This window comes from Toxorhynchites rutilus, chromosome 2 (genome assembly GCF_029784135.1).
Source record: "Toxorhynchites rutilus septentrionalis strain SRP chromosome 2, ASM2978413v1, whole genome shotgun sequence".
Taxonomy (NCBI): domain Eukaryota; kingdom Metazoa; phylum Arthropoda; class Insecta; order Diptera; family Culicidae; genus Toxorhynchites; species Toxorhynchites rutilus.
Genome location: NC_073745.1, coordinates 95,385,589 through 95,412,413, shown reverse-complemented (window position 1 = coordinate 95,412,413; position 26,825 = coordinate 95,385,589). Strand labels below are relative to the sequence as shown.

General features: G+C 37.0%; 1 protein-coding gene across 1 annotated transcript in view; it reads right to left on the bottom strand.

Annotated features, from left to right (window-relative positions):
• Nucleotides 1–11,761: 11,761 nt before the first annotated feature.
• Nucleotides 11,762–26,825, bottom strand: part of LOC129765955 (perlucin-like) — a 99,523-nt gene continuing 84,459 nt past the window's right edge. The window contains exon 2 of the mRNA XM_055766411.1: nt 11,762–12,118. Coding sequence (XP_055622386.1) covers nt 11,762–12,118 — 357 coding nt within the window. The remainder of the gene's footprint in view (nt 12,119–26,825) is intronic.

The following is a 26,825-nucleotide window of genomic DNA, read 5'->3' as shown; positions in this document are numbered from 1 at the left end:
TTTCGAAATTTCCCATTTTCCTTAAGAGTTTTTCAAAAAAATTCAATTGTCATGTTTGATTGAAATATGTGCATTATTTTTATGGGACCCCCTCTCCTTTCAAGAGGAGGAAGGGGTTTCATACCACCATATTAGTACAATTTACTCTAATGGTGAAATTATAGTAGATATATGTATTATTGAATCAAATAACATCATAATTTAAAAAAAAATGTAAGGGGTTGTATCTAGGACACGACCACATATTTTCGACGTAGAACTACGCAATTATATTACGCAATCCACTTGTTTACCACTTCGAATATTATGTTAGAATGCATCAACATTTTTGTAACAAATTATGTTCTTCGTCACAAATAAATTCGATGAACGTCTTTTCACGTTTCATATGATGCCTGGGACTACCAAAATATGTGAACGGAAGAATTGTCAAACGATCATTGTGTTTTACATTTCCCTCTGAAATTATTGCACATCTCATGTTTACGTAGTTCTCGAACCGCGAAAACTCATTCACCTCTAGTATCTGAAATGACGATTTTCTCAGGCTTCTCAGTTTAAAAGTACGTTTTAGGAAAACATATTCCGGTCTGCATAACGACATGCGAGTACAAAAGTACTCAACACCAAAAAAAAGTAGAAGGGTCTGAGCCTAGGGGCACGGACGGAATTTTGACGTAGGAATGTGATTTTTCAGAACAATTGGTTATTTTAAATGTAATTCTTTTCATTGTTCATAAATCTGTTAGTTTAACTCTTTTGGAAATCTAAATATTATATTATCCCTGAAAAGGACCGTTTTTTATTTTTTTTTCCAAAATATATATTTTTATCAAGGCTCATATGGCGTTAGCCTCACGGGGCCGGGAGTTCAATACTTTGACAATTTTTCTTATTATCTATGTTAGTAATATGTAACCGATTACTCGCGGTTGGCTCGAGGTTAGTATTACAAGTGTTTTCGTAATTCGGATGTTGCTGTCTCCAATGCTCTGTACGTGTGCCCGACTCGGGATACTTCCTATTGGGATGCAGCTGACCCTTGATCAGCAACGCCCCCCTAGTCTGTACCTCATATCTAGCGTGGTGCGTCTTTCTCGACTCGAGGAATCCAGGATAGAATGGTCACTAACCGGCGCAATCATCAGTTCATGTAGAGTTGTCATGAGCGGTACAACCTTTGGCTCTTGTTGAATCATCAGTGGACTGCACAACCTTTGGCCCGTGTATCTGTAAAGAGTGTGTGTATGTATTGCCGCGACTAAGTAAAAGTTTTCGATCGGATAGGAGGGATATAAAACGGGGACACAACGAAGGAAACATAATTAAACGTTGACATCGGCGTTCCTGAGGAACAGGTATAGATGAAGCAGAAGATCAGGATCACGGCTACCTAAGATATCCCGGACGGGGATATCCGATTGTCTGCCTTGTGCTCTCAGTGCTCTAGAGAGCTGAGAGCGAGCAGCATGGAACCGGATACACGACCAGACAACATGCTCGATGTCGTGGTAGCCATCGCCACAATCACAAAGATTGTTTGCTGCGAGCCCAATGCGATAGAGATGCGCGTTTAGGTTGTAGTGATTGGACATAAGCCGAGATATCACGCGAATGAAATCACGACCTACATTCAATCCCTTGAACCATGCACTCGTCGAGACCTTAGGGATAATCGTGTGTAACCAACGACCGAACTCATCTTCACTCCACATGCGCTGCCAACTAACGAGTGTGTCCTGACGAGGAATGTGAAAAAATTCATTATAGGCAATTTGCCTTTCAAAAAGTGTGCCTTCTGAAGCGCCCACCTTAGCTAGCGAGTCCGCTTTCTCATTCCCCGGAATCGAGCAATGAGAGGGAACCCATGCTAAGGTAATCTTGAATAATTTTTCGACCAAAACACTCAATAGTTGTCTTATTCTTGTTAGGAAATGAGATGAGCATTTATCAACTTTCATTGAGCGGATTGCCTCTATTGAGCTGAGACTGTCTGAAAAAATAAAATAGTGGACGATGGGCAATGTTTCAATGATCCCCAGTGCGTAGTATATCGCACCCAGTTCAGCGACATACACGGAACAAGGATCTTTGAGTTTGAAAGAGGCACTGGAATTTTCATTGAAGATGCCGTAGCCAGTGGACCCGTTTATGTATGAACCGTCAGTAAAGAACATTTTATCAGATCTAACTTTCCCATATTCTGCCGAAAATATCGGCGGAATATAATCGGAGCGTAGATGATCTGGGATTCCATGGATTTTTTGTCGCATGGACAGATCAAAAATGACAGAGGAATTGCAAAAGTATGGGAAGAAAACTTGGTTGGAGATGCCTGGTGAAGGGTGCACGTCGTGGGTAAGGTACTCATGGTATAAAGACATAAAACTTGACTGAGGAATCAGTTGGAGTAGATTTTCGAAGTTATCAATCACCAATGGATTCATGATCTTGCAACGGATGAGAAATCTGTAGGATAATTCTGTGAACCGAAGAGTAAGCGGGGGTCATCGTATGTGTCGAATGCAAACACCCCATGGCTATACGCAGGCAACGATATTGTATTCTCTCCAGCTTGAGAATATGAATCCTGGCAGCTGATCGGAAGCAAAAACTGCCATATTCTAACACTGATAATATCGTTGTTTTGTATAACTGAATGAGGTCTCCTGGATGGGCACCCCACCATGTTCCGGTTATTGTTTGGAGAAAATTGATTCTTTGCTGGCATTTCTGTTTCAAATACGCAATGTGTAGTCCCCAGGTACATTTAGAGTCAAAATATACTCCAAGGTATTTGAAAAACATCGAGTGCTTGATCGTTTTGCCGGATAGGTGAAGCTGGAATTGGGCGGGTTCATGCTTCCTAGAAAAAACGACCATTTCAGTTTTCTCCGTAGAGAATTCGATACCCAGCTTGAGGGCCCACGTGAACAGATTGTTCAGGGTATCTTGCAACGACTTTTGCAGAACGACGGGATTAGTACCCGTGATGGAAATAACTCCATCGTCTGCAAGTTGTCTCAGCGTGCAGTCTCTAGTTAGACAATCATCTATATCATTGACGTAAAAACTGTACAAGAGGGGGCTTAGGGGCTTTACGAATACAGGATAACATTGCAATCGGCCTATACGAGTTGTGATCGCAAGCCGGCTTGTTGGGTTTTCGTATGGCTATCACTCTCACTTGCCTCCAGTCATGTGGGACAATATTCAGCTCCAGAAACTTGTTGAACAAGTTCAGCAAACGCTGTTTTGCCAAGTCGGGAAGATTCTTCAACAAGTTGAATTTAATCTTGTCCATCCCAGGAGCTGAATTGTTACATGAGAGGAGGGCAATTGAGAATTCTACCATCGAAAAATTCTCATAGTCGCATTGGAGCGGAATGTCGCGTACGACGCTTTGTGCAGGAACGGAATCGGGACAAACCTTTCTTGCAAATTTGAAAATCCAACGGTCAGAGTATTCCTCACTTTCATTTGTATGGTTCCAGCCACGCATTCTCCTAGCCGTATTCCAAAGAGTGCTCATAGCGGTCTCCCTTGACAAACCATTGACGAACTTTCGCCAATATCCACGCTTTTTTGCTTTAATCAGACCTTTTAGTTTGGCTTCTAGAGCTTGGTACTTTCGAAACCATTCCACTAGTCCAGTTTTCCGGAATTTTTTGAAAGCGGATGATTTTTCAAGGTAGACCTTTGAACACTCCTTGTCCCACCAAAGTGATGGAGGACGACGTCGGAAAGTGGTAGCAGGAACACGTTTCTTTTGAGCTTGAAGTGCGCTTTCGTAAATCAAACTCGATATAAAGTTATACTCTTCGAGTGGAGGAAGTTCATGCATTGAAACAATTGCTTCAGATATTATTTCTGCAAATTTTCTCCAGTCAATATTTTTCGTGAGGTCATACGCAATATCGACTGACTCACGAGAACCTGATTCATTGGCGATCGATAAAATTATTGGCAGGTGGCACTACCGTGGGGATCTTGGATTACCTTCCACGTACAATCCAGGGATAACGAAGAAGAGCAAAGTGATATGTCTAGCATACTTGCCCGTGCAGGGGGGTTGGCTATTCTAGTTGCTTCCCCAGTATTCAAAACTGTCAATTTGAAGTTGTCGCACAGATCATAAATCAAAGTGGCACGGTTGTCATCGTAGAGTGAACCCCATGCTGTTCCATGGGAGTTGAGGTCACCTAAGATTAGCCGCGGCTCCGGCAGTGCCTCGATGATATCAAAAAACTGATGGCGGCCAACCATAGTTCTTGGAGGAATATATATCGAGGCAATGCAGAGGTCTTTGCCATTGATTTGTGTGTGGCAAGCGACAACTTCAATGCCTGTCATCGATGGGAGAGTGACGCTATAGAAGGAGTGACATTTTTTGATCCCCAATAGTACGCCACCAAACAAGTCATTTCGATCGAGGCGAATAATGTTGAAATCGTGGAAATTCAGTTCGTCGGCTGAAGAAAGCCATGTTTCACAGAGGGAAAATACATCACAGTTAGAACTATGAATTAAAAATTTAAATTGATCTAGTTTAGGGATGATGCTTCTGCAATTCCACTGTATTACAGTGGTCAAATCCTTGACCTCTTGCACTGAATCAGGCATCGAGGGAAATGAACGCTGCTAAAAAACCACATTTTTCTTTCAAAAATGTTCTCACAATCGGGAGCAAACATAATACTATGCTTTTAAGAGGGTCATTTATATTTAAAGCATTTAAAATATTGTCCACCGGGTCAGAAAGCGCAAGCAAGCCAGATTGTGGCTGTTGCCTCGACCGCGAAAAAGGAACAGACGTGTTGGGCTCTGCTCCGGGAAGTGCTGAGGACCCCTGGTGCGTAGAAGAACCGCTTAAACCAGGAGGTACTTGCTTCGGTCTATTCTCAGCACGTTCGATACGAGGTTTCATTCCAATTTGGGAAGATTCGGTCTTCTTTCTGGGGAGTGATGGAAAAGAAGTAATTTTTCTTTTCCTAATGGCACCCTGCGATGTACCGGAACTTCCTGCATTGGGAGCGTCAGCAACAGGCTCGTCGTTCTGCAGAATGGAGTAGGGATTGTCCTGAGTCGTTGAAGCGGAACTCTTAAGCATTTCTGCATAAGTCCGCTTGGAACGTTCCTTTAAGGAACGCTTGAGTTTTTCCCCTCGTTGTATGTACACCGGGCATTGAGAAAGATCATGTGGAGCCTCGTCGCAATGAAGACACTTGCGCTCTTTTGCGCAAGAAGTCCCATCATGACTCTCTCCACAATCTGCGCAACGTTGTTTATTGCAACAATAGGCGGCCGTGTGACCGAGTTGCATGCATTTGTTGCATTTCATTACCCGGGGTACAAACAACCGAACAGGTAAACGAAGTGCACCTATTGCAACGTAGTTTGGAAGAGCGGAACCCTCAAATGTCACACGAAAAGAGTTTGTCCGATTGAGGACTCGTTTGTCATTTTTAAGTGTCACAGATTTCAGTCGATCGCATGCAAGAATCTTCACACTTTTAAGTGAGGAGTTCTTGAAGCGACCGACACCATCGAGTATCTCTTTTCGAGTCAAACCCTTTTCGTTTATTACACCGTCTATTTCAACGTTGCAACAGGGTACGTATACGCGATACTCAATCGCAAAGAGATCACAGCGCGTTATTGCATTCGCTTGGGTCCTGCAAGAGACGACAACTCGTAATTTGTCTGGCCCCATCCGAGTAATTTCAGTAACTTTGGAAAATTTCTGCGTTAGTTCTTTTGAGATGCGAATGACATTAAGAGGTTTTGATTTTCGTCTAAAGTATACAATGAATGGACCTTTGAATCCCTCCGGGTATTCCTTTAGACGAAAATCATGTTTTTCATCAATTTCCTCATCTTCAGAACTTTCTACTTCATACACAGAATTTTCCTCCTCAACGTCTGCTTCATCCTCCTGCTCTTCAGGAGGTGGGTCAGCATCAGAAACATTCAATGACGTGGAGGGGGGATCCTCCCCGCCCTCAGCCATAATAATAAATTAGTCACCTGTTCGATGTGAACAGTATAGAATAATAATAAAAAAATAGAAAAAAATAAATGAGTAAATAAATTATATTTGTATTCAAGGTATATATAAATTATATTTATTTCAATTTTTTATTGTATAAATTCAAAAATGAAAAAAAGTTTCAACAAAAGTTCAACGGTAATGTAAGAAAATTGTACACCCCTAATGCCAACGCTTGCCGATTTGGTAAATACAATGTTGGACAATGGTGTAAATCGTACACAGGAGGTTGAAGGAATGATAAATGGAACAATAGAAAAATAAACTTCTACTTGCCGCTGCTGTGTAGCGTGTGAAGAATGTGTGTTGATCTGAACTGGATCCTCAGCGTCTCGATCGTGCACCACTTTTTATTGAGCTCGCTTCACTCGCAAGCGCTGATGAAAAAAGCACAATATAAATCTGCGTGAAAAAAAAAACACCGTTATCGGATCGATTCTCAAACTTGTCCGATCAGCTCGCGAGTTCTCGAACCGTTTGTTGTATGTACTCCTAACCTTCTAACGGTTTGTAACGAACAGAGAAAGACTACATGCTTCTGGCAGGAAATTCAACTGTCTAACTGAAAATGATTAATGAATATCAGTGGGATACATAACAGAGTGGATTGGTAGATGAGGTATATGTGAATCGGTAAACAAAAAAAAAATCTTCATTGATTACATTGAATATGAAATTTTTGGGGAAGAATCGGAAAAAAATAAGTTGAAAATACTCACGATTTCGTGATATTTTGAGATAAAATACACATGAAAACATCAAGTTGCTTTATTTTTAATGGATAGCTATGGTATTGTGATCTATTTCCATTGTCTTATTCTTATTATTATGCATCGAGAGCAGATCACTTTATGGGTGACACTTTCCTCGTTGCTTTGATGAAATCTTGAATGAAGTTTGAGTGATGCATGAAATCTTACATACAACATTCATGGAAACGAAGTTGGAAGAAAGAATGCATAATACATGATTTACCTTCGCATCCGCTCGCAAAACATACATGTCTTATTTGTTAAATTGCTCATTGTTTTATTACTTTCCCTGTTGATGTTTCAGGCAAAAAAAATGCCAGATAAATTTACCGTCTAATGGTATATACCAGGGGTGGCCAAACATTTGGGCATCGCGGGCGACTAATTGTTCAAATGTTTGGTTGCGGTCTACCAACGTTGATTGTATCAAAAAATCATCAGAAAATTAATAGATAATGAAACAAAGTCCTCACCAACCTGTACTCGCGCACAAAATCATAACTCGTATACTGTCACAGACTGTGCGTGTCTCTGTAATTTAGCTATTGTGTATTTTAAGGCGTTATTTGTGTTTATTTAAAGTAAGAAAATATATAATTAACAACTCCAATAATCACTCAATTCAGCCTTCTCTAAACAAAACTATTTATTCTCGATCTGTGAGATCGTATGCTCGAGTATAGGAGGGTTAATTAAAGAAAAAACATAGGTTATACTAATAAATATTCAATGATACATTATTCCATAAAATAAAAATAATTATTACTAAAAATTGAGTCTCATTAATCAACATCGTTGATTTTTTAAGGAAATTGTCACACAAAGCATTCATTTTCCATAAAAATATACCCAAGATGATTATTTTATTCCTCAATTAGCAATTAAGGTATAAGATCTATCTATTGGAAATATTGGCCCCTATTTTGTAAATTGAATATTATCGAATCGAGTTCTTTCTCGAACGTCATGTGCAACACATTGCTTATTTTGAAATGACGCGAAATGTTTCCCATAGCAATATATCAGGAATGCAACAAAACAGCTCGAAAAATTATGCCGACAGTTTTCACCAGACTGTATCTATAACAGCAAAATTCTGTTCAACTAGAATTACATAATAGGGCCCAATATATAATTTTAAAATTTTCTAATTTCTCACTCTTCACTGTTGTTCTTTTCATGGCTATATTTCTTGAAAGAAATCTACACAATTAATTCATTTTACTTATCATAGTTTTAAAATTAAAATAACAATACTTGATTAAAACACAAATTTGTAGCCATTAAAGGCGAAGTTTTTTTTCCAAACATTTAGTTTTCATTGATTTATCATCGTTATCCGATATCGTAATCTTAAATGAAAGAAGCGATAAACAATAGATGTCGAAAAGCAACAATTAAAAACCAAATCGCAGAATGTCAATTGTTGTCAAAGTGCGAAGAGATTCTGAAAGTTTCAGTTGTTCTAATATTTGAATTAGGAATATTATTATGAATCTCAATTCCAAACTATTCTTACAAAAGACCTTCTTTATAATCTAATTAAGTCTAGAAAATAAAATAAAATTTTGCAAAACATAGTTCGTATTTGTGAGGGGTGTCCTGGTTCTGAAGAAGTTGAAAATGAAGAGATACAAAGGTGGAATCGAGATTCTGGAATCTGAAGAAAGTATGCAAACAGAAGAATCATTCATTTGAACAACATGATAGAACATGTGAAGAGTTGTACTGAAGAAGAAGTACTTCGTGTTTTTAAAAGAGATTGGAAGAGTTCAACCATAAAGTTACCAAATACCACGCTCAGAAAAGAATTCATGCAAATCATTCGATTCGTTAGATTTTGTACAAAAAACGGAAAGATCCAAACTTTTCCGAACCGACAAATTTACTGCGATATCCGAAATATGGAATCAATTTACACACAATAATCAATGTTATTTTACATTTCCCTCTGAAGTTTGCATCTCTCAACTGTACGTACTTCTCGAACCGCGAATTTGCCTGATTTGATGAACTTCAGGCACTCAGTTTCGATTTTGACATGTACGTCGAACGCATATTATTTAATCAATATGCGTTATCAGCAAACGGTTATCATCATTTTGCCTAATCATAAAATGGTATGCGTAGAAATTCAGTGAGCAGAAGATATGAAGGCATATCCTTCAATACAATCCTGAATAACCGAGCCAAAGCGTTGTGTTCGTACCCGCTTTTGTAATCTGTGTTAAGAAAACACTTTTCGGAGTGCAAAAACATACGGGTGCAGAAGTACCTCCGCCTTGGATGAATCAACAATATTCTAGTCTGCACAAAGACAAGCGAGTACAAAAGTACTCTCAGTTTGCATTTATTTGCAAAGCCCATTTCCCCAGACACCTTTTTTGAAGTCTGTATTAGGAAAACTCATTTCAGTCGGAACAAAAATACCCCCGACTTTCATGTATTTGCAATGCCGATTTCTCCAACACTGCTTGGTTTTGAAGTCTGTTAGGGAACACATTTCGGTGAGAACAAAAGTCCCCTTACCTCCATGTATTTGTAATGCCGATTTCCCCAAGGCTGCTTGATTATGATGGCTGTGTTGGGGAAACCGTAAATCGGGCCAATCAAAACGAGGGAGTTAGGGCGTATAGATAACGCTAACATTTTACAGTTATTCAATCGTTTATCTAATGAAAAATAACATTTTATTATTTGTGATAGATGCGTAGAAATATTGATATCAATTGATGCAAACATCTTTCCGATCCAGTAAGAAATGTTCGAGTTATAAGCATACGGAATCTTTCATTTTTGACGTAGGACTACGTCTTTCATTTCTGTACTGGGGTGTAAGTTCAAAGTTTCGAGAACGAGAGTGACGCTGGACTGCAAGGTTTTGAACCTTAATACCTCTTTACCGGCTGAATGGGTTGGTATAATAATCACTTCATTGGAAAGATAAAATGTCAACGAGTTATATAATTGTCACTTATTGGCCCAAAAAATGGTTTCAATAGCTTAAAAATTGCTTTGAAAGCAAGCTATTAGAATCATATCAATCTAGCTCATTGATGATGATTGGTTATCGCAATGTGTTCCCGAACACGAACGCAAAATCTAGGCACCTGGAGAAACCGTCATAGCGAATACATGCAAGCTGTGATTTCTTTTGCTCGCTTGCATTAGTGTTTGTGAAACCATAGCGGACAATGCGGACATGAAAAATTGCCACATCACGACAAAAACGAAATGAATTTTATGCAAGGTTATATAGACTTTATTTCGTTTTCACCGTGAAATGGCGCCCTCAGTTTCTATTCTGCGCATGGAGTGATCATGAAAAATCTCGTGTTATTCTCACGAAAACAAAAATGAATCATGTATCAAACATATTCAGTTGCTTTTACAAGACCACTCAATTTCCATCGGTTCGTTTCACCAACAAGTTCGAAAGAGCAGAATTTTATGTTAATAACAATGCCATACTTATACTCATCCACTCACACACTAACAAGGATAACTTTCAGCAATGTTTCAAAATATTCATTCATTCATTCATTCATTAAGAATTGATTCAGATGCAATTTCAAATAAATGATTACCGAGCCAACGGTAGTCCTGCGTCTACTTTGCGGTTATATCATAGATATAACCCACTTCTTGTTTTTCCTGCATGTTCTGTGTTTAGGTTTTCATTTTACCTCCCATATTCTCCGGTTAGATGTAGTCCCACGTCAAAAAAGTTGATAGGTCTGAGCCTAGGGACACGAACGGGATCTTGACATAGGATTGTGATTGTGTGTAGTAATTGCATTTGAATTGAGTCTTTTCAATGTTCAAAATCTGTATTTTTTTGTTTGATATTACAAATGGAAGTCCCGAAAAACCCGTTTCCAATATGTGTTATTTAAACGGGTTAGATGAGATAACGTGGTAGAATTCGAAACCACGTTCTGTTCAAAAATGTGCACAAAAATACTATTAAAGTCATTACTACCCATTTCTTCGGTTTATTTAATAATGCAGAAGAAGGATATTTAAACACAAGTATAAATAGTTAAGATTTACATAAATATAAGCCTAAGCCAAATAAATCTATGACTACAGAAATATATTATCGATAAAAATAGAATTTTCTCTTCCAATGCCACGTTGTCCGAAACTTTGTAGAGGGTTATAATAACTTTATAGCTAGGTGATGTATATTGAGTATCCTACGGCCATGAGATCGCGACTATTTAAGTTATTATAATCTGATATGCGTGAGTATACCCATTCGAACTTACCAATCAGCAGCCAGTTAAATTCATTAATTGCATTTTTCACATAACCAAACAACATTCTCGATATTTTTTGGGCCACAATTACACAAATTGTTAGTAGCAAGACCTACATGATAAAGACGTGAATTGAGCCCGAATTGATTGAACTTTGGGGATAATAGAGTAAAACCATCTTTCAAGATCATCCCTCCATTGATTCTGCCAACTTATAAATGCCTGTTTGTGAGAAGAATGGAGAATAACTCGTGATACGCATTCACTCACAATGTGAGCTAACGCCCGTATGTAGGCAACAAAATGGCTCGTTGCGCTGTGGGGGAAAACGAGTGGCTAGTGGAATCGAAATAACATACCCATTTTAATCGTCAAATTGTTTACATTTTAATTATATTCACTGTTCATGTCTTAAGGAAAAAACCCGGATTAATTTCCTGTCTAATGGTATGCAACATAACATATATCACAATAACGATTTTGCGTGAAATGCGTTTGAAAACTCTTAATGAATCGTTACAATTTTCGTAGAGTGACTATATATAGAAATCAAAGACATAGTCCTATGTCAAAATAAGGAAAAGCATCAGAAGCAAAATAACATTGATCGGAGGAAACATGTCTATATTTCATACAAATTTTCAAGTCGTTCCATTTTACGTATCACTCCGAAGTACTTTAAAAGACTCATTATCCCTCTACGCAACATTCTCGCATACAAAGTATTGCTTCACGTGATAGGATTGATCGTTCCAATGCCATGCCCAATCGGGTGGGAAATACCGGGTTTCCATGCAATTTTCATAATTGTCCGAATTGTCGGGATGACCTTCCTTCCAAAAGGTGTAGCCTAGCTTAAGACCAGAGTCGTGCCAATAGAAGTTTCCCTCCTCTGCAAGATCATTACCTCCTAGCCAAATTTCAGTGCTTTGTGCGTTGTATTTATCCGATGACTGTATGAAATAAACCAGCTTCGCTTGCTTCTCGGATGTGGTAATCTCGGCCAGTCGCATTTCTAGATACTTGCAATATTCGGTCGCTTCGAACCAATTAGCCTGAAATAAAGGACCCCATTTGAACATAGATATTTAATAATGGAAGTCAAAAACATCTACCATAAAGTTGGGAATGAAGTATTCAGATTTAGAAACGCATTTCATTTGCTGCGCAGATGTGCGAGACATGACGAGGATCCACACACAGAACACTATTATTCTCTGCATCTTCACTGGTTGAGAACTTAATGAATATTGAAGCTGTGCGAGTCAAGCGTGTTTTATGCACGATTTAAATGAAGTCTTATTTAAAGTGGTACTTACAGCAAAATGTTATAGCTATATATGTTGGACAACCTCTTAGATTATCAGATAGAAAGTTTAAATTGGAGAAATCCTTTTATTATCAGATAATAACGCTTACAGTATTGTCATAAATCCGTCCATGCTTCATCGGCTTGCAGGGATTGTTTATCAAGAACTTGGAACTACTGTTCTCGGGGGCATATCATGGATTATAAATATACAGTAAAACCTGTTCTTGTGCGATATTTTTTGTGCGATTTTCTGTTCTTGTGCGGTTTTTTTTGTGCGATTTTTTTTGTGCGGTGTATGAAAAGAAGCATATTTGACAAAGTTATCGTCCATTCAGTTTTTTTTCGATGGTTTATATGCATTTCAGTGCGAAAAAAGCTTATTTGGGTCTCAATTAACCACTTCTGAAATCATTCACCTCCTCTCATCAAATGCTCTAAGTTTTTCTAAGTTTTTGCATGACATGATTTCTAACAGCAACACGTTTCGACATGCAACTAAAAGCACAAAACAGCCACGCGCAACCGAAAAGGCAAAGTGTCCCATCTCAAAACTAGGAACAAAAAGAAATTGAGCGGTGAGTGGCGTGGATTTGAGTTATTTTCTTGAGGGAAACTTTTTTTATGCGGTCCATATCTACCGCACAAAAAAACTTTTTTCTCAAAAGGAACACGATTTTTTAAAGCTGCTGGTGAAGTTTTGCACGATTTTTTTTTCTGCGACTTTTCTGTGCGGTCCCTATCCCCCGCACAAAAAAAGGTTTGCCTGTAGTTTATTTGCTTCGCAAACAACATCTGAGAAAGAGGTCGTTCGCTGAATATGCCACTCAAAATTGCCAACTCTAAAGATAACACTCAGTTCACACTAAAGTAACCCATTCAACGAATCAATTTGGCGGAGAAGTGGGGGTGGCCTGTAGGGCCAACAAAATTGGGTTTTTGAGGATTTATTATACCGTTTCAAGTTTAGTGAAATGTTCCAATTCTGTGTGTTTAGAGTATGTTTGCAGATATATTTAGAAATATTTGGGACCAAAATGTTGTTTATTAAGACGTTGGTAGTTATACGCGTAAGTGCTCCCTAAAAGTCGGTACCGCGGACCATTAATTTAGGAACTCTACAGGAATTGCTGATTTGTTGAAAATTGGCTAGAATACGCAAAAATGTATTCTCTAACGCATAGCCTAACTGTTTTCTGACTAGTACCAGAAATATGAAGTACACCTAATGCCATCAGCTTTCTTCCCGACATCAAATCAATTCTATTGGCACCGATAATCCAAAGTTCAATCAATAGAAACGAAAGGCCGTATTATCCAACAGCGTTCCACACAAGATGATTTATCGTTCCATAATCAATCTTAAACAACCCAAAGCAGTAAACAGCATTCGGATTCGGTTTCAATTTTCAGAAAAAGCTAAATTTCCACGAAGGACGGACAAATTAGAACCCAAGCTGTGGAAAAACAAAAACCATGCGGATATAATGGGCTTTAGATTTCTGCGAGAGGTTTTGTTACATTTCCTTGAAAATGTACTTATTCATGCTCATTCACACATTCACGCCAACTCATATGCCTCTTCAGGTTTGGGGAGCCATTGGAACAATCCGGTTGGTCGATTCGCAAAACACACACCCAAAAAGAACTGAAAAAGAATGAAAACGTTTCGCATTCTGACAATTCACCATTCCAGTGTAATATATATTTTTTCCTTTTCCACATTTGAACCGATGTGTGTAGTGGCGTGGAAATCGTTTACTTTTCTCCACCACCGGGGAGCAGGCTTTTATCAAATGCGAAATAAAGCGTGAAAGCTTGAAACGTTCTGTAAAGCGATACTTGAACCACGAAACCCGCAAATCGTTTTTGCAACAGATGAAGCGGAAATTTTTCGCCGACACACGAAATTATCGGTTTCGGTGCCCCCAGAACAGTCCTAGGGACATGGTGATGATAATTTTTCTTCACCCCCAAAGGCACTTCTAGTTTTGGTAGGAAAAACGTGAACGAGAATATTTCCAACAACCGAGACGGAACGGTTACACGATTGATTGTATTATCATTCCAGCAGCGTGATATTTTTGTGTGAGGCTATCTCATCTGAACGGATCCCACAGGCTCCCGGGAAAGAAATTCGCAATTTGTCACCACATGAAACGAATCACATGAACACGACTGAACACTCCCCCTTATCCCCTAGTAGGTCGGATGATGCGATACTGTTTTATAGTTCCACATTTGTCTCTTATCTGGAGACCATTAGTACAAGAAATACGTGGAACGTTTTATGTTTTTGTCTCGTGCTGTGGTACGTAACTACGTATGGCCGTTCAAGTTCGAATTTTCAATACGAAGGAAGGAGCACATGGAATGGCATGTAGCGTTCCAGCATCATCCTTGCTCCGTCGTTCGGTTTTGACGAAATCAGTGCTTTTGGTTGGTACCGAAATGCAGCCACGCTACGCTACCGGCAGTAAAATATCATCCCCAATCCAATAAATCGATCTCATCTTATCGAATACGACGATATAGTGGGTTTTTTTTTATAACCAAGAGTGAAATCGTTTCAAGATGTGGTATTCCAATTTTGATACTTAAAGTGGGCCATGTAACTACATTCCAGAGGAATAAAAGCAATCGACTGGAATGACAGTATATGTATGATAAAACTGCAAAACTGATTCTTCTTTCATTTTTAGATAATCGTACTATGAAAGCAACACTTGACTCTGTTTGATTTGTAAAATACTGTATAGCATATTAATAATTGATTTCTCGTTGAAAATTTCCCTACATAAGAAATCTAAATAAGTACATACTTCAAAATTGAATTCAATATTAAAAACTTGTATATCTCAAAAGTGAAAACGGATGCGTTTGTAAGTTTACTACCATAAGCTGTCTGATTTGAAATGGTAACTAGAATCACATAACATTATCGGAAGACATTTATTCTTGAAATATATTCAATCAAAATACGTTGAAATTTGTTCTGAAATTTTGCAAAGGGCCTGGCTGGGCAAGGAATTGAAAAGTGCTCCCATAAAAATCACTGAGATTATGGAAAATATTGTATAGGATACCAAATAAGCATTTTTTGTACCCCTAACGGGTCTTAAATAAAAAATGAGAATTTTTTCAGTACCTTTTTCTTTCTCCAAGAAAATTGCTCTTTGGGCTCCCTAGAAACAGTAGGCGTGTTCGGTTTTGCTAGTTTGAATTTAGTCAAAGCAAAGATGGCGTCGAAACAGCACGTGCTCCGCGAACGCATTGTACGGTTCTACGAAACGCATTTCCAGCAAGGAAAAAAGTTCACGGTGGCACATTTTGATGAAGAAAAAGTACCTGTCAGTACGGTATATCGTATCCTGGGTTCCCTGAACGTAGAGCGGAAGGTCGGAAGTGGTCGTCCGGTGACGATAATGACGAAGCAGAGGAAGACATCGTTAAAGAAGCTGTTTGACAACAAGGACGCAACCAGCCTGCGTGACGCCGGTCGGAAATATGGCTGCTCCCACGTATTGATCCATCGGACCCTCAAGATGGAAGGAATCGTCTGCAGGAAGAAGACGAGGCAGATTGAGACGGTTAAATCACAGTGTCGGTGGATGACCAAAAAATACCGCGGGACGTCTTTCGTTCTGGACGACGAAAGCTATTTTCCGCTGTCCAAAACGCATATTCCAGGAAATGATAATTACTACTCCAGCGACAAGTCATCCACACCGCCTGAAGCGAAATACAAGTTCAAGCACAAGTTTGAAAAAAAGGTTATGTTGTACATCGCCATTTCCAACCGGGGCATTTCAAAGCCTTGGTTCTATCGAGAAGAGTGCCTCGATAAAATCCTGCTGCCGTTGCTGAACGAGCATCACGCGGATGGGAAGTACGTCTTCTGGCCGAACAAGGCGTCTTCCCATTACGCCAAGAAGACGCTGGCGTATCTTGAGGAGAAAAAGATACTGTTCGTGCCGAAAGATTGTAACCCAACAAACTTGCCCCAGTACCGCCCAATAGAGGATTTATTTGGCTAACTCAGTGCCCTAGTGTATAAAAACAATTGGAGGACCAAGGACACGAAGCAACTGACTACAAGAATCCGGAATTGATTCCGGGAAATGGACGTAAGGGCCGTACAACGTTCTTGTGAGAGCATCGCGACAAAGTTGCGTCGAACTGCAGACCACGGCCCTTACTCAAACATTCACTGACATTTTTTTGAAGAAAATACATTATGTTATTAATAAAAAATACTGAAATCGATGAAAAGAAAAATTAATTTTTTTTATATGTGATTGAAAAAATTCTCATTTTTTATTTAACACCCGTTATGTTGTTTAGCATAGAATCTATGATGAAAAACGTGCTTTTAAAATTTTTGCACGTAATTCTCAACAGCTTTGAAATAAAAATTTGAAACAAATACTGAAGATGAATCTTACTATGGTGTATCGAGAAATATGATCAAAAAAATGTTTTCACCAAAAATGGAAATACTAAAAAAATCATGAAATAGTGAAAATTTGTTTTTGGGGATTTAAAGATTCATTACTATTCTTATTCGTATTTTATGGTATTGTTACGCTTTTTCTAGATTTACAGGCAAACCTGTTTTTGTGCGGGGGATAGGGACCGCACAAAAAACTGGCATGAAAAAATCGTGCAAAACTTCACCAGTAGCTTTAAAAAATCGTGTTCGGTGCACAATTCGAAAAAAAAACTGTTTTTGTGCGGTAGATAGGGACCGCATAAAAAAAGTTTCCCTCAAGAAAATAACTCAAATCCACGTCGTTCACCGTTCAATTTCTTTTCGTTTCCCTGCTTTGCGATGGAACAGTTTGCCTTTTCGGCAGCGCGTGACTGTGATGTGTTTTTAGTTGTACTTGTTGCTGTTAGAAATCGTGTCATACGCAGCTTAGAGTATTTGATGGAAGGATGGGAATAATTTGAGAAGTGGATGATTTAGACGCGAATATGCTTTTTTCGCACTGAAATTCATATAAAACACCAAAAAAAAAATAAACGGATGAAAACTTTGTCAAATATGCTGGTTTTTATACACCGCACAAAAAAAATGCACATAAAAAACCGCACAAAAACAGGCTTTCCTGTATGTGATTTTTTTTAGTATTTAAAAAGTGTTGCGAGGTACAAAAAAATATATTTCAAAATTTGATTTTTTTTTAAATGTTGAGACCCAGTACTGGTTTAATTCATACTTAAATATGTTCGTATGTGTTTTTTGGTATTAGTGATGTTTTTTTTCAGAAAATTTCAAGAGCTGTGCGGTACGAAGATGTCAAATCAATTTTTTTTATTTCCTAATATTATTTTTTATTTTCTTGAATCTATAATTGCATTGTATCCATGTGTTGGTAAACAGTGTCCCCAAACCTTATATGGCTATGGCCTATATGGCTCACTATAAGAACTATAGTGAACGTAGTTATTCGTTTTTTCATGAAATTCTCAATAGGCTTGAAAAGGAAATTTGAAAAAAAACTCAATTTGCGTCTACCATGATTTTTTACTCCATTTGTTTATTTATTTAGGCTCACTAGCATTTTAGCTGTAACAGAGCCAGGTTTTAATCGTGTACATGTACATGTTTAAAGGTTTTACAAATTATAAATTACACAGTAAATATATAAATATATTGTAAATATTGGATAGAATTATTCTTTAAAGTCTTGTCGGATGAGTTATTACTGATTTTGAACATCAGAAAAATTGTTTCCATTCGAATTTAAATATTTTCGAAATAATCTCTTATTTACACTGAGCGGGGGTGAGAATGGGGCAAGCACAAAATTGAATTCCATGTCAAACCGATATAGTGATTGCCAGATTTTCATGAAAATTGGTAGTTTTATTCCTCATCGTAAATCGTATTTTTTTCATCAAGGTGACCATTCCTATTTTATGGTGGTCCGAAAAATAAACTTTTCCCCCTTTTTTTCAAAAATCACCTTTTTCAATAATTCATAACTTTCGAACTACTAGACCGATTCAGATGATCGACATATCAAATTAAAGCCAATCACCAATTTGTTGAAAAAATACTATACCTGCAGAAAATTCGAATTCCGCTCTCATTATTATTGATTGTATTCGTTTTTTATTGTTTTTATAGTCTCGGGACTAAAGGCGACAGATTTTTTCTCAAAAGCTGAGGATTTTTCACATAACATACGAGGGAACCAGAGAGGCGTTATTTTTCGTTTTTGAGTTATGATTTTTGAAAATTAAACGATGGTTCGAAAAATCAATTGCCAATTGTTGCCAACACAAAAATTCGTAACTTTTGATCTACTGAACCGATTCAGACGAGCGACACAAAAAATTAAAGATAGTCTTTTTCGAAAAATATGAGACTTGCGAAAAAAAAATTGATTTTGATTTTGTAATTATTTATTGTATTAGTTTTTTTTATAGTTTACATGGTTTCGCGGCTAAGGATGCTATATATTTTTTTTGAAAGCTGCAGTTTTTTTACATACATATTCAAAAATCAGAGATGTGTTGTTTTTTTTATGTTATGATTTTTCAAAGTTATAATGTTTTCAGTCTTCGTTCAATATTTGTATGCGACTAGAATGCAATTAAATGGCAAATGTGTCATTTTCTCAAAAAGGCTATCTAATTGGCTTTAATTTGATATACCGTTTTGTTTCAAATTCCGAACAGTCTCAAATTCCGAACACTTCATTCTTAAATGTAAATTTACTAAAATTTTATGTTATAAATAATTAAATAATGGAAACACGGACATTCTTTGGGATATAGGCTTGAATTTGACATCATTTACTGGTATCAATACAGCATATCAGCCATTCCTTGCCAAACCGATATAATGTTTCTCAGAATTTTTTCGCATTTTTGCCAAAAATTATTTTTTTTTTAATTCATAACTTTTGAACGACTGTACCAATTCAGATGTACGACATATTAAATTAAAGCCAATTAGCGGGGCTTTTTTGGAAAAATACTACAGTTGCATAAAATTTGAATTATGTTTTCGTTATTATTGATTGTATTTGTTTTTTATAGTTTCCATGGTCTCGGAACCAAAGGCGCCAAAGGAAAATATTTCGGATCGATATTTCGGATCACCCTAAAATGAAAATGTGCCCCCTAACAAAAAAATAAAAAAAATACGGTTCTAATATTTTGCGATAAAGAACGAAACTACCACTTTTGACGAAAATCTGAGAACTATTATATCGGGTTGTCATGGAATGGCTGATATAATGTACAGGGTTTTCCAACTTTAAATTCCGAAAGTAAATTGAAATAAAACACACTTAGAATTCGAATTTCGATGAAACTTTTATTTCAAATTAAAGTTTGGTTTATGCCATTATGTGTGAAATACAACATCATTCAAATGTCCACCTAGGGTTTCCTCGCACACCTTTTGCGGAGAGTTGGCATAGACACGGTCTTTCGCATAACCCCACAAAAAAAAGTCTAGCGGGTTCAAATCGCATGATCTGGACGGCCAATTGGCATCACCAAAACGCAAAACTATGCGTCCCTCAAATTTCGTTCGCAGTATGGCCATGTTCGGTCGTGTTGTGTGACACGTGGCGCCGTCCTGCTGAAACCACATGTCATCCGTATCCATATCTTCAATTTGTGGCAAAAAAAATCGGTTAACATGCGGCCATAGCGCTCACCATTCACAGTTACCGTCTCGCCGTCCTCATTTTCAAAGAAATACGGCCCGATGACTCCACCAGACCATAATGCGCACCAAACAGTGACTTTTGGCGGATGCAATGGCCTCTCAACAATCACGTGTGGATTTTCTGAGCCCCATATACGGAAATTTTGAGTGTTCACATAGCCACCGAGCTCGAAATGTGCCTCATCGCTGAAGAAAATTTGATGCGAAAATTCAGCATTTTGCTGCTGTAGTTCGTTCACCCAATCGACGTATGCCCGACGCATTCCATGGTCACCACGCTCTAATTTTTGTACCAGTTGGACTTTATATGGATGTAGGTGCAAGTCCAAATGCAAAATTCGTCACAATGATGTGTTTGACAAGCCCAATTGCTGAGCACGCCGTGGAATCGAAACATTCGGGTCATCCTCCACACTGGCAGCATCAGCAGCAATATTTTCGGCCGAACGCACATTACGATGATGCACAGGTTTCACAATATCCGCTACGGATCCAGTTTGTTCGAATTTACGCACCATGACGACCAAAATACGTCCGTAATGCTCGAAAAACATTTGCCGGTTTTTCATCATTTTTATAGTATAATTTAACAAAATGAACACGTTGTGCGATGCTAAAACGATCCATTTTGTAAAATGGCAGACATTCAACTAATGATATGACGCTTTGGTTGACAGCTATGTCAAACGGTTGTCAGCGCAGGGCTGTATACTTTCGGTAGCCCGAAATGGAAAACCCTGTATAATACTGAACATTTGCAAAAAAGTGACAGTCAAAACCAAAGATGAAATGTTTGCGTTAGCAAATTCCGTAAAAAACAAGCATAATTCATTTTTCAGTTTTCGTAGTCGTTTCAACTATTTTGTTTGCTGTTTCCATGTTAAGTGCTAGAGAATGTAAAGATCTACAATAAATGGATGAAAAAAATGATATTTTATGCAGAAATCTTCATTAAAATTAGTATTGAAGTAGTGTTCGGAATATGAATCAAGTTTCTACGCATAAATTTCGAACACTTCATTTTCAAATGTAAATTTACTGAACTTTAATGTTATAATTCATTGTATAATCAAAACCCTGACATTCTTTGGGTTATAGTCTTCATTTTTACATCAAGTACAAGTACCGATACAACGTATAATTCATGAAAAAAAAATGTGACTGTCAAAACCAGTGATAAAATGTTTGCGTTAGTAGATTCCGTAAAAAACAAGCATCGTTATTTGTTTAATAAAAACCAAGTACAACCAATAATTACAAAAACAAAATACAAGTTTTTGTGAGTAAAGCATTTTTCTAAAAAAAGACTAGCTAATTGGCTTGAATTTGATATATCGAACAAATGAATCCGTTCAGTAGTTCAAAAGTTATGATATTTTTTTAAAAGGCATTTTCGCTGTTCGGAATTTGAGACAAAAGTGTTCGGAGTATGAGTCAGCAGAGGTGAATGATGAGGTGAATTTGAGACAAATGTGGTAAAATATTTTTTTAGTTTTTTACCATAAATATGTATTTGTAAATCAATTATATTGCAGTCAAGTGAAAAAGAAGGCTTTATTGTACCCAACAATTAAGGTAATTTAGCGAAACAGTACCATTTTGAGTAATGAGACACTGTTCAATGGCCTTCAAAGCTTAAGTGTTCGGAATATGATACAAAACGGTACCGATCATAAGTAATAAATTTTTGAACAAAGTCATTTTTGAAAAATGATTTTTTGGATCATCAGTTAACTTTGAAAAATCATAACTCAGAAACGAAAAAAAACGTCTCTCTGGTTTCGACATATTTTATGTGAAAAATCCTCAGCTTTTCAGAAAAAAAAATATTTTAAAATATAGCGCTCTTGGTCCCGAGACTATGAATTCAATAAAAAACGAAAACAATCAATAATAGCGAGAACAGAATTCAAATTTTCTGCAGGTGTAGTATTTTTTCAAAAAATACCAGTTGATTGGCCTTAATTTGATATGTCGATCATCTGAATCGGTCTAGTAGTTCAAATGTCATGATTTTTTTTTTTAAAAGTAATTTTTGGGAAAAAAAACCGAAAAAGATGATTTTTCGAACAACTCTAAAATGGAAATGGTCACCCTTCTGAAAAAATAAAAAAAAATACGGGTCTAATGTTTTGCGATATGAAACAAAACTACCACTTTTCACGAAAATCTGAGAACCACTATATCGGTTTGACATGGAATGGCTGTATACTCAGTTGAAAACATGTGGATCTCATATGAAGCAATTCCAAATGAATTCGACAAATGACAAAACATGAATATTTTTGATTCGAATGAAAGTTTGTATTGCGTTTAGGTTGGAGGAAATATGAGTTTTCCACCGCCATTGGCATTTTTTTGACTCAAGTGTAACTTTTGAAAAGGGTGTATCGATTTTAGTAACAGAAATTTTCGATAATTTGTATCTCAAAAACTATGAGTCCCTTCGCAATAATGTCTTGAGCGGCCTTACATAAAAAATTATCGTGTAATTCCACAAAGTTGGAATGACTGGTAATAATGACGAAAATCCGAATTTCCTGATATCGGTTCGTCGTTACAGACATAAGACAGGGCACGTTCATTTTATTATTCACGGTGGGTAAAGTAAGGTGCGCTGAGTTGATTTTAATCATAACGGTTGATAAGTCAGGTGGGCTGAGTTTATTTTAGGACAACAAAGTACGTGGCGACATCTAGAAACGTGTTGACCGAGTGAAGCAAGCTTAAGCCATTAAAATAACTATGTAAAAAGGCACTTTTAAAACGTCAAAAGATCAATGAAAATAATTGCTAGTAGTATTTTGAATTCTCAAAACATTCTTTTCTAAACATTGTTCAACCATTTCTGAAGGAAATTATAAGGATGAATCAAATTTTCAAATTTTAATTGAAAACCGTTCAGAAATAATTTTCGTTCAAGACCCTTTCACCACATAAAGAAAATTTTCCAAACTATCAATTGGAATATTTATTAGAAGCAGGAGAGATAATTATCATTAATAATTTTCATTTCGAAAACGTTATAATTCCTTCCACGGATATGAGTGCTAGACTTACTACACACCTACAAGCTGTCTAAGTCGGTTTCGTTGTCGTGAGTCATTGTACATATCAGGCTACCCTGGTATGCTATAAAGGTCCAAGCATTAGTATTAGTGAATAAGTAGCAACACATTTTGTGTAATAACATCGTAGTTCTGCAAACTTGTTTCATTTTTTTACGTAATTTTGGTGTAATATATAAAAATCTAAGCATATCTGTTAAATTAGAGACCATAATAATACTATAGGAGAGTTATGACAATATAAGTTTGGTGGAAGATAAAACAAATTGAGCATATCTGTTAAACTGAAGACGATAATATTACTGTAGGAAAGTAATGGGTAATGGAAATGATTGTGTAGGGTTGAAAAATAATGATAAGGGGATTGAAGTGAATCTCGAATGAATATCATTACTGGTGATGTCAATACGGATGATCGTGTAAGGGCCGCTTTGGAAAGAGTTATACAGTATTGAATCAAGGATGCAAAATTTCGAAAGAACATGTTGAAATCGAAAAGCAATTTTTATCAGTGCAAAATATCTCCACCGACACTCTTCACATTTTTCTATCGCGATGCCGCTGTGCCTATGACCGCTGGCTCACCATCTCGTTTGTTTCGATATAGTTTTCGTTCCATCAACAGAAATATCAGTTCATTCTCGATGTCAGTGAATGCTCAAGCCGAAAATATCACCTTTCATTGCGTCCTGGTGAAATTTTCGTTGGTCATACACCCATAAACTCAGCACTCAAATGTGCCGTTGCCCATCGATGTGTGTGCAATAAGCGGCACAAAAATGGGACCGGGGCTAGAAACATACCAGGAAAACATACACACGAACACGCGTTTAAACTTCTGACGCGGTGTCAGTGAGATGATATTTCCTTGTATGGAATTTTGTTCCCTTCCACTGTTAGCTGATCGAAGATGCGTATGAAAATTTCGGGCGTAAATTCTCAGTGCGACAGTGGAACGCATGAGTGTGGGGAATAATGCAAGAACCAAATGTTCCACGTGACGGAGTGTCGGTTGCATGTAATTAAGTTTGGTTAATTTGTCATGAACTGCAGGGGCATTGGTGGTTTATTTTGATGTTGTCTCAATATCTTGCGCTGTCAGTAAAGTGAGTGTGAGATTTTGCAACTCTGGTATTGATGTTAAAACGTGAAAATATATACACTGAGAAAAAAAAATAGAACTCTTTTTTATTTACAAAAAAAAACTTTAATTTGCAGTATTTAAAATATGTATTTTCATTTTATTTTTTTATTTTTTTTATATAAAATAGAAATTATGTAGAAAAATTAAAAAAATAGTCCAAGATGGTAAAACTATTTTTGACGAGCTTTGTGGAACATAATTTTTATGAATATTCGAAACATCGAATTTTTGTATATTAACAATCATTTTTAGCCATAAATTATGCATACAGATGTGATTTAAAATGAAAAAGCTATTTTCAATCTCCTTCTAAATTCAGCCATTCTCGAGATATTTGAACAAAAAACAGTTCTAATTTATTGTTTATTACTGTTTTTTTTTTTTTTATTTATACGTGTATTTTTTAATATTTTTTTTTATTGTTTTCATATAAAATCGAAGTCATGTAGAAAATTAAAAAATGAGCCCAGGATGGTAAAACTATTTTTGAACAACTTGGAACATCGACTTTTTATGAATTTCCGAAACTTTGAATTTTTGTATGTTAACAATCATTTTTAGCCAAAATTTATGAATCCTGATGTGATTGAAAATGAAAAAGCTCATTATCAATATCCTTCTAAATGCAACTATTCTCGAGATATTTAAAAAAATATTTCTAATTCTATTGTCTTTTTATAGTAAATTGGCTCTTTTAATATGTTTGTCGTGTTAAACCGTCATGTTCATGAAATTTTATGAATTTGCTTATAATTCTCTTCAACTTTTTCAAATACATCATTATGGTAAAAATATGTGTTTGGGAGCACCCAAATCGTTCGCTTCGGAATATATGCTCTGAGCATGCACGATGCATACTCAGTGCGTCCATTGACACTAAAGGCGGAATTCGACCTATTCAACATGATACATGCTATAAGTTAAACGTGAACAACAATAAATATGATACTTGCGCGATTTTTTAAATTTTGTTTCCACCTCAGCCACTACACAGTAATGTGCGATCGCGCACTGCTTCAACATATGTCTTGATGTTATTGTTTTTATAATAAATAATTTTGTTGCTCCATTATTCTGGTGAATTATGATAATCGTCAATAAATGACGTAGTTGCCCCAACATTGTCGTGCTATACACGTCGCACCGATCCGCAAGCCATTGGATAAAGACAACATCGCTCAACAATACCAATTATGTCGTAAAATGATGCACTCCAATAAGCAAGAAGCATTGACTTGTAGCATACATCAAATCGAATAGGTTGAATTCCGCCTTACGTTTCCGTGAAATAAACTTAACGTTAATAACTATTTTCACTGCGAACAAATTCAGATACTTTGCACACCAATGGAATCGGAAATTCTCTAAGATTCGTTTGATATACTATTCAGTACAATCCATTAATGCCTAAACAGTTTAAATTAATGAAAACATTCAGTTTAAATTAATGAAAACATTGCATTCTCATATTGCCATACATTTGTTCCGCTGATTTGCGTGCATTCCCGAACAGAGCTGTCAATAATGAGCAATTGGTACATTCGTTTCGGCCCGTTTTCAACATATTTGGTTTAAATAAGCCATCCGCGATTTGAAGCCATCATCATTCGTTGCGTGGACACCGACTGGACAACATCGTGGCTGGACGAGCTGGACGACGAAGGATCGAGTACCTTTCTCAAGGCAAGAGGGTGGAGGTGTAGTGCTGGAATAGAGTCATCGAAGCAACATGATTGCCACAGAGCGTCGAGCGGGAGTGGATTGTTTTCTTGACGGGTGAAGGAGGAGTATGGAATAGAGTTTCTTTCCACAAGGGCCCTTCTCAGGCCTAGAGGTGGAAACCAGAAATAGAATAGAAAACACAGATGCGAGTGAGCGAGCATAATAGGAGGCGATCTGGCGTAGTGGTAACATCCATGCCTCTCACGCTAAAGGTCACGAGTTCAATTCTCACTCCCGACATTCTTCCAAAAATGGAAGTAAAAGTGACGAACCAGCCAAATGAGTTGAAAGTCACTATAATACAGATAAAAAAAAAAAAAAAAAAAGCTAGCATAATACAAAGAGCGGATATCATTCATGCCTAATGCTGATTTCACACACATACACACACACAGCTCGATACAAGGAGAGGAAGCTCTCTGTATCGAGGTGTGCCAAGACAAAGAAAAGTAGCATACGAGAATTTTTTATGCTAGTGCGGATATGGAAGAGTATCCAGAATTTTGGAATCTAGATATAGGGACTAGTAAATGCAAATCGATTTTTCTTCGTGAAAATCACATATAATCGATGCGAGTTTGGATTTGTTGAAAAGCCCCAAGTCTCTAGTTGCTGATACCACCATAAAGCGTTGAAATTATTCTAATTTCTATTTTCAACGATTTTCCTCAAAGAGAAATTATGATCATCGTTTGTCCAAAACATGATCATGGTTTGTCTGGTTTTAGAAATCACAATTTTTAAATGAAAAAATAAAAAAATTTCAATTAGATGTTGCATTTATCATTGTTTAAGTTTACTGTCATCATATTGATCCATTCATAAT